Raw genomic sequence first — 13,144 nt, 5'->3', positions numbered from 1 at the left:
AAGAGATCTCAACTGTGTATACAGCTCTAACAGCCACTACCAAGCGAGATGGCGCAGTGGTTCGAGACTGGACTCGCATTCGGGAGGACGACGGTTCAATCCCGGGTCCGGCCATCCTGATTTAGGTTTTCCGAGATTTCCCTAAATCGCTCCAGGTAAATGCTGGGATGGTTTGTTTCAAAGGGCACGGCTGACTTCCTTCCCGTCCTTCCCTAATCTGATGAGACCGATGACCTCGCTGTCTGGTCTCCTTCCCTGAAACAACCAACCAACCTAACAGTCACTTGTAATACTGTACGAAAGCAAGTGGTAATATTCCAAATTCTAAGTCATATCATGTCTTATAATTGGAAACCTCACCAATGGTAAGTTAAGCAATGGAAGCTTTTAATTTCTAATGGGCAATAAAATGAGTCCTCTAACAAAACTTAAAAATGGCCTTCCACAAGAATCAATGTTAGCCCCTCATTTGTTTTCCCTGTATAAAGCAGACATACTTAAGACAACATCGAGGAAATTTGGGTATGCTAGTGATGGAGCTCTTGCTGTGAGCTACAAAGGTCTAGTCATTACTGAGTCTGTCTGGACTGAAGGTCAACAAACAGTGGTAAATACTTCTGTAACTTGAGGTTACAGCAAAGTACTGCCAATACAGAACTCAGAATTTCCATCTTAACAACAATCTCCCAAACAAGAAAATAAACATATATCCTAAAGAAAAGCTACTGAGCTTTAAAAGAAGTTCACATTAACTAGGGATCACTCCTGATAGGGCACTCAGTTTTAACCCTATATGATCTGATGGACTTCAAAGTCCCACTTTATAAAAATGAGTGTAAAACATTTTTCATCATTTTAATTGTTGCAAAAATGTAGCATGCCACTTATTCTCCCTTTGGTACTTTGTCAATGCATCACAGTTCTTTCATGGATCTGTTATCTGTGATGCCAAAACGATTTTTATTTCAGTGCTCACAGTCCTCACAGTATTTGGTTGTGTGCAGTTGCAGGGCAATCATTCAGTTTTTATTCCATGCATTTCCTGTGAGAATATGATCTTCATAATTTTTCCCTGCTACTCAGTAAGTCAATTTATGCTAATAATTGGCTATAAGTTGAATATATTATAAATTTGTAAAGTTATTTTGGTACTTGCAAGTCCCATCAGGCCTATATGACATGACAGGCTATGGCGAGAAAGTTGAAAGATGATGAGATTCTGGAGTTACTCCTGAAGAATTTTCCATCTGACATCGATAAGCCTGATGAGGAAATTAATGATTTAGATACAGAACAAGTTAAAAAAAATTGAACTCAACAATCTACAAGTGCAAAGAACAAGAAATTATGCTACACTGTCCATCAGACAACAAGAAAATATTTGCACTTGTTCTCAAGAAGCTGAAGAAATACATTTTGAAGGCAGTAGCTATTTTGAAAATGACCTGAAGGACGATAAACAAGAAAGCTACAGTGTATTAGCACAACAAGAGGGAACTAACAAAAAGCAAGCTGCTAGTCACAAAGACAAAACAGACTCTGCCTCCACTGAAAATGAAAGAAATGCTAAAATTGTGAATCACAATCTAATAGTTCATCAAAAATTTAGAAGACAAAACTGTGTAACAGATTTTCCTAAATTTAAGCCCCAAAAGGGGGTGATCGAGCAATACTTTTATCAAAACTATTCTGCAATAAATACCTTTTTGACTTTTTTGTCAAGCAAAATGATTGAAAATATTTTTTTCATAGTAATCTATAGATTGTGCAAAAGGGGAAACAGGTTCAGCCTATAACTGAAGAAGAGCTTTACTGATTTCTTGACCTTGAATTCTTCTGCAGTTATCATCATTTGCCACAAAAACTGTCATTATTGGTGTTGTGATAGTGATCTGAATGTGCCACTTGTTATACAAACAATGACAAGAGAGAAATACAAATAAATTCTGTCTGTGACAGACCTGAATGATAATCTTTCTGTACCTAAGAACGATGCAGACAAACTATATAAAATACATCCGCTAATTACAGCGTTGAATGAAAACTTTCAGAAACTACTGCTTCCAGATCAGATTCAGAGTATTGACGAGAGTATTGTCTGATTCAAAGGATGATCTTCCCTAAAAAAAAATACAATCTGATGCAGCCAGTGAAATGAGGGCATAAGCTTTGGTGTCATGCAGATATGCCAGGTTACATCTACGAATTTGATGCCTACCATGGTAAAACAGCTGATAGTAGCAAAGGGAAGTTTGGACTTGGTGGAAATTCAGTGCAGAAACTGACACTCTGCTTTCACTGCAATAATTATGTAGTTGTGACAGACAATTACTTCTCTTCTGTGGATCTTTTTGAATATCTAAAAGCTCATGGTGTATATGTGCATGGAACTGTGCATCCCAATAGACTTGTCCTACCAAAACAAAAGAGTGATCAAGAGCTGTTAAGAGGTGAATTTTACAGTCAAACTTAGGAAGAAGGAATTACTTTTTTTAAATGGAAAGACAATACGAGTGTATATTTTTTACCTAATTTTCATGGAACTGAAACAGTTAACATAAAACGGAAACAAAAAGATGGTGCAAAAATTGATGTCATGGCCTCATTAGTGGTTAGAGATTATAATTCACATGTGGATGGAGTTGATAAAGCAGATATGCTCCAGTCCATTTATGACAGGGATTGTAAAGCTAAAAAATGGTGGCACTGCCTGTTTTTCGCTGTCAGCAATATAACACTTGTGAATTCGTATGTTATATATTCGGATTTCAATGGATGGATATCTTTCCTTCAGTTCAAGTGCATGGTAACTCAGGGACTTCTGACAAAAGGTAAAATAGTTTTGAAGAAAAGAGGAAGACCAAAGCAAGAAACATCTCCCAGCTCTTTAGAGAATAAAAGAAGGAAGATCGGTTTTTCACCTTCAAATGAAATTCGAACCTGAGATCTCGAAGTTCATTGGCCAAATTTAGTGCAAATCATTGTAGATGTGAAAACTGTGTTATTCGTAATACAGAATCAAGGCCTCATTCTAAATCTGCTGATTGTGAAGTATTTTTGTGTTCAACGAAAGAAAGAACTAATTTTATGAGTACCATGTTTCATGAAGTAATGTTTGTTACTGTCTGTACCATTCTGACCTGACAGGAGTCTCAAGCCACTTTCTGAAAAAAAAAAAAATAAAAAAAATTCACAAAATATTATTCGAACTGGTTTTTCCTTATACTAAACATATTTCCTAACAACTAGAATACCACAGAAAAATTTTGAAATGTTGAAGTCAAAAAATAAAAAAATCACAATATAAAGGGAGAGCATTTGCTGAGAAGAAGACAAAAAGGAGCACCTTGCAGAATTTTTGTGGTACAGCATGGAATTCATCAGTTCCAATGCTAAAAACTTCTGCACTTGGACTGATGTACCCTGTGGCAGAATATAGTGCTGCATTCTGAATCGACAGCACATACATAATACTGACTGACATGCAGCTCAACACTCCAATTTTCTTGTATCCTATTCTCAGCCATATAGCTCTTCCATTTTGTAGCAAGAATCTCCTCTCAAGTGGGAGTTTACAAAAACAGCTGATATTCCTTACCTCTCTGTAAATGAGGACACTCCTGCACTCAATAAAAGCACACTTCACTCCCATCATCAACCTCTAGAAGGGGCAAAATTTTTCATGGGCAGCGGAGTAGCAATAATAGACCAATGGCCAGAAATGAGGCACAACAGTGCCATCCCAGAACAGCTCAAGATGCCCTGTATCTCATCCAGGCCACCAGGTACATCAAGCTGTACAGGATCTGGTCTGCACTCAATAGAATAAGGAAAAATAGTGGATCTAATGTGCAAATGGGGCTCAATCACATTGCTCAGCTCTAATTGTCATACGGAATCACAAACCATTCATCATATCATAAGTGCATGCGCAAAACAGTCATTTCCTGTCAGTCAGGAGGTGTTGTTGATGGTAACAAAGTCAGAAATTGAATATATTCAGCAGCTGTGATCTTCTATACTTTGTAAATTTAATTAACTTACAATCATGAATTATTCTATGTGTTGAATATGTGTGGATGTATTGTTAAAGAAAAAAGTTTTTATTTTGTGATGTGATACTAGCCACATGCTAAATAAACAAAGTTCAGGATAGTAGGATTTGGATTGGGGGTGGGGGTTAACAGTATCCTAGCTGACAAGACTGGTGACACACCGCAGAATATTGGACAGTAGTTTTGCATGTACATGGAGAGACAATATTCATGACAAAAAACAAGCTTGTTGGTTGAGTCGTTTTGACAGTTCAGTACAAATGTTGTAATGAGGAGATTAATAAATAGTTCTTCATGAAAATTGGGAATGTATATTTGCAGTATAGTATAGAATTATGTACACCTTTTTTGTGAATTTGTCTCTACTGTTCATCACTACTATATTATCGTCAGGATCTAAATTGTAGTTGGCCATGATTGGCAGTAAAGTATTCCATTTCTAAATCTGTGTCTGATTGATGATGTAGTCCACTTGATGCCTTTCTGTATTCATTGCTCTTTTCCAGTTATACCTTCTTCTACTGTGTTTTGGACAAGGATGTTTAGAAGTCACTTTCCCTTTCATTTCACTTCCTCAGTTCACATTCTATAGTAATTATGCCTTCTGTTCTCTCACCTACCATAGCATTTCATTCACTGAGAACTATAAAATTTTCACTGCCTTCACATATTCTGTGAATTCCTCTATTTCCTCATATAGTTTCTCTACATTTTCCTCATCAGCTTATGGCATGGTCATGTGAAACTGTTAGTGTTCAGATTTCCCCCCCCCCCCCCCCCCCCCCTCCCAATCTTTAGAGTAATAGTCCCTACACTGTAATTCAGGCTGTAATTTTTCTGCCTACAAATGATGATGCCAACACCTTTTCCATTGATCACTGATGCTGTCTTATTAACCTATAATCCATTTTGTTTTTCTACTCTCTACTATGTCTAACTTAAACACATTCTTTCTCCACTACAGATTCCTTTCTTTTCATTAAAAAATTCACACTTCCAACATTTCATATTCCAGTTCATAGGAAATTAGCCTTATTGATCCTCCTCCTGGTAACCCCCTCCTTGGCAGCCCTCACTAACAGATTTAAATGGCATGATAATTTACACACCGAATTTTTTGCTAAGTGAGTGGTCATCATCTGAGTACCTTAGAGACCAGATTTTCTTTCTTTAATGCAATGGCTTCCATTACCTTCTACATCCACAACCCACTGTCCATTGCTGATTCATTCACCTTTGGAATTTTGAAGGCAGTTTCTCATCCCAAGGGCCAAAAGATTTCATAAATCTCTATTTGCTCCTCTGCCTTGTAATGAGAAGAATGTTAGCAGTATGAGGGTGAATCCTTTCATTGGATGTCTTCAGGCATCATAGTTACAATTTTTATTCAAATTCTAAGGAGCACCCCTTTTCAAACATGTAACTTATGAATGAGAATTCAACTACATTATACCTTAACCCACAGACCCACAGCAACAATATTATACTATGATGGTATTACACTGATACATATAACAAAAACAGAAATAATTACTAAAGTAATCATTTTTTTCCAGTGCAGAAAGTTTTGTATGGAAAATAAATGTGACAAGAAAGTTTCAACAGAATTAGATTTTGCTCTCTCTCTCTCTCTCTCTCTCTCTCTCTCTCTCTCTCTCTCTCTCTCTCTGTCTCACATGCACACACACACACACACACACACACACACACACACACACACACACACACACACACACACACACTTTTGTGTGTAACTCTGACTATGGAGAAAAAGAATCCTTAGGATGCTGATGTAAGAAAACATGAAAACTTTGGGTTTAATGGCATAACCTTAGGCATGAAAAACCGGTAAAGAATTAAAATAATAAACTAAAGTAGCTATTAATGAATGAGTATCTATGATATGTTAACAACTAAACATCATTAAAATTAATTTGCATTTGATGATAAATAAAAAAAAAGCTGACATCTAACATTTTTCTGAGCAAATGTAGACATAAAGCAGTTTAAACGTTTGTAATGTAACAAAACTGACCTCCTAAACATAGAGCTGTCAGTATTAGCAGGCTGAAACAAGTCTGACCACTGTAGTGAACAAGAGATGTACAATTAGTTCTGCATCACTGAACACCCTTTCCATATCTTTCCAGTAAAGCTCAACTTAAAATGGGGCTGTAAAACATGTCTTGAATAACTGTACACAGGGAGATACAAATCTATAAAATAATTTTTAAATCTAAGAACTTACTTGAATTGTGCTAATCCAATCATCAAGTCTTCAGGGATAGAATGAATCCAATGATGAAGAGCATGCTTCAGTTTGTAAATTCTATTCTGGAAATTAATGCACTATTACTGAAAACTAAAATTTCTCCATATTTTCAAAAATATTTGAATCAATTATTGTTTCATTTTTATTCTAATACATCTTTTATTCAAGATACTGATGTTTATACTAATAACAAGAATTTTTCTATTTCTATTTGATTCACATGGTGCTTAGGAAGGTCATCAAATTTTGCTGTATATATATCAGTTACTAAATATAAGATATTTTGGTAATCAAGTTTACTTCATCTGTATCTATAAGCAAAAAAGGAAGATAGGCAAAAATGGAAAATTGACAGTTAGTTAAGTCACAATATGGTATGGGTTGTGTTATTTTCAGACTAACTCATAGCTTGTGGTCTTATTTTCACGTAAATTACATGTCCTTTATAGTCTTTCTAACCAATTATCCATATTATATCCCAGCAGGAATTTTCATCTGAAGTTTCGTAAATTGCTACATTGAATTAATCACAGAGTAGACATGAAATTATTTCAAACAAGTATTTTAATGCCAGTTTACATTTTTTCCTATGTAGAAGCATATATAGCTTTTTGATCTAACTGTTTTTGCATAAAATTGAAACATTAAGTTTAAGCTATCACTTTCAGTGGAACTATTCTACTTACTTGAGAATACATATTTTCTGATGCATCTAAAACCAACAGAATTTTGTTATTTTCAAATACATGAGGTAGAAAACTTTTTTTGCTTTCATTGAAGTTTAATTTTAATGGGCTGAATGGAACATATCCAAAGCCTGTTTCAAAACTGTAATTCATACTGCATAAACAGTTATTCATGATAACTGAGGAAATAAATAGCCAGTTTATAACAAAGCTGAAATCATCACTATAAAGCATTTTCATTCTATTTGGAAATGTACCCAACAAATATCATGCAGCCACAAAAACTCAGTCACTTGGCACACACTCTCTTCTTTATCCATAAATCTGATGCACCAACATGATACAAATGTTCATGTTATCTCAGAAAGCTGGTAAGTGTCAGAAGGCAAGTATCCCTTAATCAGAAATATCTGACACATCACTTTGTTGTAACTCAATCATGTTTACTATGTTCAAATTTCTGCTGAATGCAGCATGTCCTATGTATGACTACAGAACTCAGGTGGCACACCTTCTTGTTTGATTATGGTTCTTGGAGATAGATAAGATAAGAGAGCTATAACTCTGCAGTAAAATATGATTCATCACAATGAAGTTTATGCATGGCCATAAAATTCTGCAAGAAGCTAGTGTAGCAGAGGTAGCTGTGATGAAACATCCACTCATAGATTATCAAATGATTCACAGTGGTAACAGGTATTCCATAGAATTTCTAAAACACTACCCTATTTCAGGAGGCATGTTACAGTAAAAACTCTATATTCTAACTGCCTTGCATTTTTCTTTCCTGTTAAGATATTATAATGATTAAATTCCAGTATGCAGGGTATGCCCTGTAAAATCTGTAAGTGAAATAAAATATCTTTTTCAAATTTAAACCATTTTATTTACTACAACAAAATATAGAAATAAATCATGAGCACTGTGCACACATTAGTTTACGCTCTCAGATAGTAACTTTCTAAGAATGATCTTTCTTTCTTTTTTTAAGAAAGCACTTTTCTCTCCTTTGAAATACAAGGCTGAGAAAAATATCCTCCACGCTTACTCACTAGTCTTTACATATGCACGATGACCAGGCTAAACATTATTAATTGTACTAATATTCATATTCAGTGCATGAAGACTAGTAATTTATATCTGCATCCATATTACTCGATAACCACATTTCCCCATAGACAATGGGTCAAAGTGGAAGTATTCTTGTAAGAACACAATGATTTTCTCAGGTGGAAACACTGTCACTTAACTGTTCATTCATTCATTAATTCAGTCATTCATCATGTTTCATAAATCTCTTCAAGAATGTAGAACAATTGAAGTTATAGATCAACAAGGAATAGGCAGATCACAGAAATGTAAACTGTACATGCACTGACTATCACTATATTGCTTAATGCTATTTGTGATTAGGTCAGCTATGAGCAGCCATGTGAATCAGATAGAAAGCCACAAGTTTGAGAAAAGCTTATACTTCCTCATTTATATTAATTAACTACTGTTCTTCTTCTGTAGGTGCGAAGGCTTGATATTTGCTTCATGACATTATATTTTTCAGTTAAATCAACAGAGGTCAGTTTACAATACATAACCACTTGAGTTGCAGCTTTGTAATGTGAAAGGCAAAATATTTCCAGGATAGGATTTGAAACTAAGATAACAAGTATTTGTTTTTAAATAAGTCACTTCTCCCTTCTGCATTTCCAAAGTCAACAACAATGTGACATACATCAAAATTGCACTTCTTGTTAATCTTTCTCTGATTACTACAGCTTCATTATTCAACATTTTCAGTACTAAAGTGCACATCAGTAATGATTTCTTATTCTTCTATCATTCATTGATAAAATACTTTCTTCCATTTCTGAATATTGATGAACAGGAACTGATTTCCTAGAGCTGATACAGACTGCCTGGAGAAAAACATCAAGGTTTTCACCCGTGACATACAAGAACAAGATCTCAAGAGTGATCAGACAATCATAACACATTACAAACATCAGCTATGAAATTATGTCAGCCACACAGGAAATTTAAATGCAGGGGATGGAACATGACATGGTATGAAGACACTGATGTGTGAATAAAAGCTTGGAATCAATGCAATGAGCATCAAATACTTGAAAGATGGGAGTCCTTCCTGAAGATTCAAAACTCAATCTCAAAAACAATTTATCACTAAAAACATGCCTACAACAAAAATATGCTCATAGAAATTGACTAGGATTTCCAGAGCAACAACACCTGAAATTCCTACCAGACATTCCATGAAGATATATCTGGGTATAAAGCACCAACATTGTGTTTTTGTCAAGTTAATGGAAAATGAGAGATAAACAGTAAAGGAAACTATATGATACGTGCTGCTTACTTTTAAAATAAAAGATTGAATTTTGAAAAATCTGTGTCAAACCTAGGCTCTAAACCCCCAACAAGTCAAGAAATAAGAGAGATAATTCAATCACTCAAAAATAACACAGTGCCAGGAGAAGATGGAATAACTCCAGAAATGTTAAAAATAGGAGGAAATAATATCAAAAGAAGATTTAATGCACTTTTAGCAGAAATACAGAAAACTGGAACGTTTCTAAAGGGCTGGAAGAAAGTTATAATACATCAATTGCATAAAAAAGACAATGGAGCATACCCCCAAATACAGAGGCCTATGTCTTCTGCCAATTGTATACAAGTTGTATTGAAATCTCTCTAAAACAGAGTTGAACAGCAAAGAGATCATTTGATTGGTGAACATCAAAAAAGCTTTAGGAAAGGCAAATCATGGGTTGAGGAGATTTATTGTTTAAAGACAATTTTAAGGATATGTCAAAGTTCCATCATTATGACACCTTTCTGGATTTCATGAAGGCGTATGACTCCGCTGACAGGCAACTCATTTTGGACACTTTAGAAGAGCTGAGGTTAGATGGGAAGACTAGTAAACTAATGTCTGCAGCTAACTGTACATACCACAAGCCAAGTAAAGGAAAAAATGACTGTGTGCATGGTTTTATACATACTGTATTCTAAGTTTACTCATATCATTCTTATAATTTCTACATGAGATATACAGTGGAGGCAGTAGAACTGATACACAATCTATCTTGAACATCGGGTCTCTAAATTACTTCATCAGGATTTCATGAAAACAATGTCGCCTTCCTTCCAATGTTGCCTTCCTTCCAATGGTCCTAATTTAAAATATCTGAATATCTGTGTGGCACTTTAATTCAGTTATAAGTCCCTAGCACTATCTCTCTGAATTGCCCTGGCATATTTTATAATGTCAACTTAATGAGGAATCCTAACAGTGGTCCAGTACACTATGTCACACTATAGTTTTGTATATGGTTTCCTTGAGAGATGCACTTAACTTTTCTTGAACACTGCGTGCAAATCTAAGTTTCAGTTTGCCTCCATCGTTACTAAATCTGATATTGTGTGTTCATTACATTTCAGTCTTCTTCATAGTATTATTGCCTCACACAATTTAAACTATGTGACACCTAGAACTCTACCAGCAATTCTTAATCCATTATGACATACAGGGTGTCCCATTTATCTTGACATCCCTAAACAACTGTTTGTCCAGATAAAAATTACAAAATGTTTCAATCAAATGTTCTTTAGTCATCAGGAGGACATCAAATTAGCATGATTTGGGGACATCAATTAACATGATTACCTTCATTGTAGCTTTGTTTTTTACAAAGATATGAACAGCGATATGACTTTTTTAAATGTCACCCTGTGTTTTTTATTCAGTAATTAATCTCCTCTCCTAAAGACCCATTCAAAAATGTATCACAGTGTACCGTTCACTGAAACACAATGCTATTAATTACATAACACAACATTGACATTGACACTCCTAGCGCTTAGTGCAGGTACTTGAGGTAATGGAACACATCCACATGCTGACATTGACAGAGGACAAATGTAAACATAAGTAGAATGCACACCTATCATTCCATCAACCATTGTCAGTTGAAGAGCTGTATGAGTGCAACATACACCAATGAAGAGAAGGTAGAGGTGCTACTACTCTATGGGGAATGAAAGCAGAACAGTAATTTCAATACTGTTTTCTTATGTATGGGTACATTTAGTACAGTAGTTTAGTCCTTTTAAGTACTGTTGTTTAGAGTAGGCATACAGTAAAGGCTGTCCTTCCTACAAACTGCAATGATCTAATGTTTCTTTTATTGTTGTTGTTGTTGTTGAAGGTAGGCAAAGTGCTATGCAGGCAGCAGAACTGCACAGAGAACAACATCCTGACAAGAACCCACCATCCCGATGGATGTTTTCTCATCTTGTGGGTACACTTTAGAAAACGGGAAGTTTCAACCCACAACAATGCAATTGTCATAGCACTCGCACAGATAAAGCTGCCGAATTTACTGTTTTCACTTTCATTGCTATGAATGCACATCTCCATCTACTTCTACATCTATTTGATTACTCTGATATTCACAATAAACTCCTGACAGAGGGTTCAATGAACCACCTTCATGCTGTCTCTCTACCGTTCCACTATTGAATGGCAAGCGGGGAAAACGAGCACTGAAATTTTTCTGTGCAAGCGCTGACTTCTCTTATTTTATCATGATGATCATTTCTCCCTATGTAGGTGGGTGCCAACAGAATGTTTTCGCAATCAGTGGAGAAAACTGGTGACTGAAATTTTATGAGAAGATCCCGTCGCTATGAAAAATGCCTTTGTTTTAATGATTGCTTCTCCATTTCATGTCTCATGTCTGTGACACTATCTCCCCTACTTCATGATAATACAAAATGAGCTACCCTTCTTTGTACTTTTTTTATGTCATCCATCAGTCCCACCTGATGCGGATCCCACACCGCACAGCAATACTCCAAAATAGGATGGACAAGCATAGTGTAAGTAGTCTCTTTGGTAGACCTGCTGCACCTTTAAGTGTTCTGCCAATGAATCGCAGTCTTTGGTTTGCTCTATCCACAATATTATCTATGTGATCGTCAGTTTAAGGTTATTTGTAATTGTAACACACGTGAGCACACAACAGCTTGAACACAAGATTGGCATTCCTAAAACGAGTGTACATTGTATTCTTACACTTCACCAGTTTCATCCTCACCATGAACACCTACATCAAGAATTGCATGGGAATTATTTCCAGAATCATGTACCGTTCTGTCAGTGGGCACAGCAGCAAATCCTCTCCAACCCGAACTTCTTCTCCAATGTTCTATTTGCCGATGAATGTTCCCTTTCAAACAAAAGACAGGTAAATACAAGCAACATGCATTATTGGTCCAGCAACAAGCCATGATGGCTTAGACAGGTGGAAAAACTGCATCAATAGAGAGTTAACGTCTGTTGTGGGATGCTTGGTACTACAATTATTGGCCCTTATTTCATCAATGGTAGGCTAAACGGCACTATGTATGCCAACTTCTTCAGATGAATTCTTCCTCCTCTTTTGGATGAAGTGCCACTAAGAACCAGAATGCTTATGTGGTATAAACATGATGGATGTGCAGCACAAATTGCCTTGTGTGCACATCATGTTCTGAACCGAAGGTAACCTGCCAGATGGATTGGTCAAGAAGGAACAGTTACTTGGCCTGCTAGGTTTCCTGATATAAATCCTCTGGACTTTTTTCTTTGGGGATGCATTAAAGACATTATCTATCATGATATTCTGACATCTCCAGAGGACATGCATCAACATATCATGCTTGCTTGTAGTTCTCTTCAGCAGGCAACACTGGAAGCAGTAAATAATTATTTCATTCAACAAATGAGAAATGTGTCGGCATCCAGGGTCACCACCTTGAGCACTTTTGAATGTTCTAGTCCTGGGCAATGGTACAGAAGAGTCAAAGTCAGTTTTGTGTTATGTTTACTTGGTTTTCATTTGTTTTCTGACAACTCCAGCAAGTGGACGAGTTTGTGATCTCAGGCTCAAAGTCAATGTTGTGTTATGTAATTAATAACGTTGTGTTTCAGTGAATGGTACACTGTTTTAAATTTTTATGCGATGTCTTAGAATTACCAAATAAAAAATACAGGGTGCCATTTAAAAAAATCATACGGCTCTTCATATCTTTGTAAAAATCAAAGTTACAAAAAAGGCAATCATGCTGATTGA

The 13,144-nt window shown here is 35.8% G+C and overlaps 1 protein-coding gene across 1 annotated transcript in view; it reads right to left on the bottom strand.

Moving 5' to 3' along the window:
- The window catches only part of LOC126268093 (calcium-activated chloride channel regulator 3A-1-like), a 137,880-nt gene extending 130,201 nt beyond the window's left edge, over nucleotides 1-7,679 (bottom strand). Inside the window, exons 1-2 of the mRNA XM_049973602.1 lie at nucleotides 7,014-7,679; nucleotides 6,304-6,389 (exon numbers count right to left, since the gene is read on the bottom strand). Coding sequence (XP_049829559.1) covers nucleotides 6,304-6,389; nucleotides 7,014-7,253 — 326 coding nt within the window. The 5' untranslated portion in view covers nucleotides 7,254-7,679. The remainder of the gene's footprint in view (nucleotides 1-6,303; nucleotides 6,390-7,013) is intronic.
- Between the last annotated feature and the right edge of the window lie 5,465 nt (nucleotides 7,680-13,144).

This window comes from Schistocerca gregaria, chromosome 4, assembly GCF_023897955.1.
Source record: "Schistocerca gregaria isolate iqSchGreg1 chromosome 4, iqSchGreg1.2, whole genome shotgun sequence".
Taxonomy (NCBI): domain Eukaryota; kingdom Metazoa; phylum Arthropoda; class Insecta; order Orthoptera; family Acrididae; genus Schistocerca; species Schistocerca gregaria.
The sequence above is the reverse complement of the archived record's forward strand: the minus strand, read 5'-3'. Positions and strand labels throughout refer to the sequence as shown.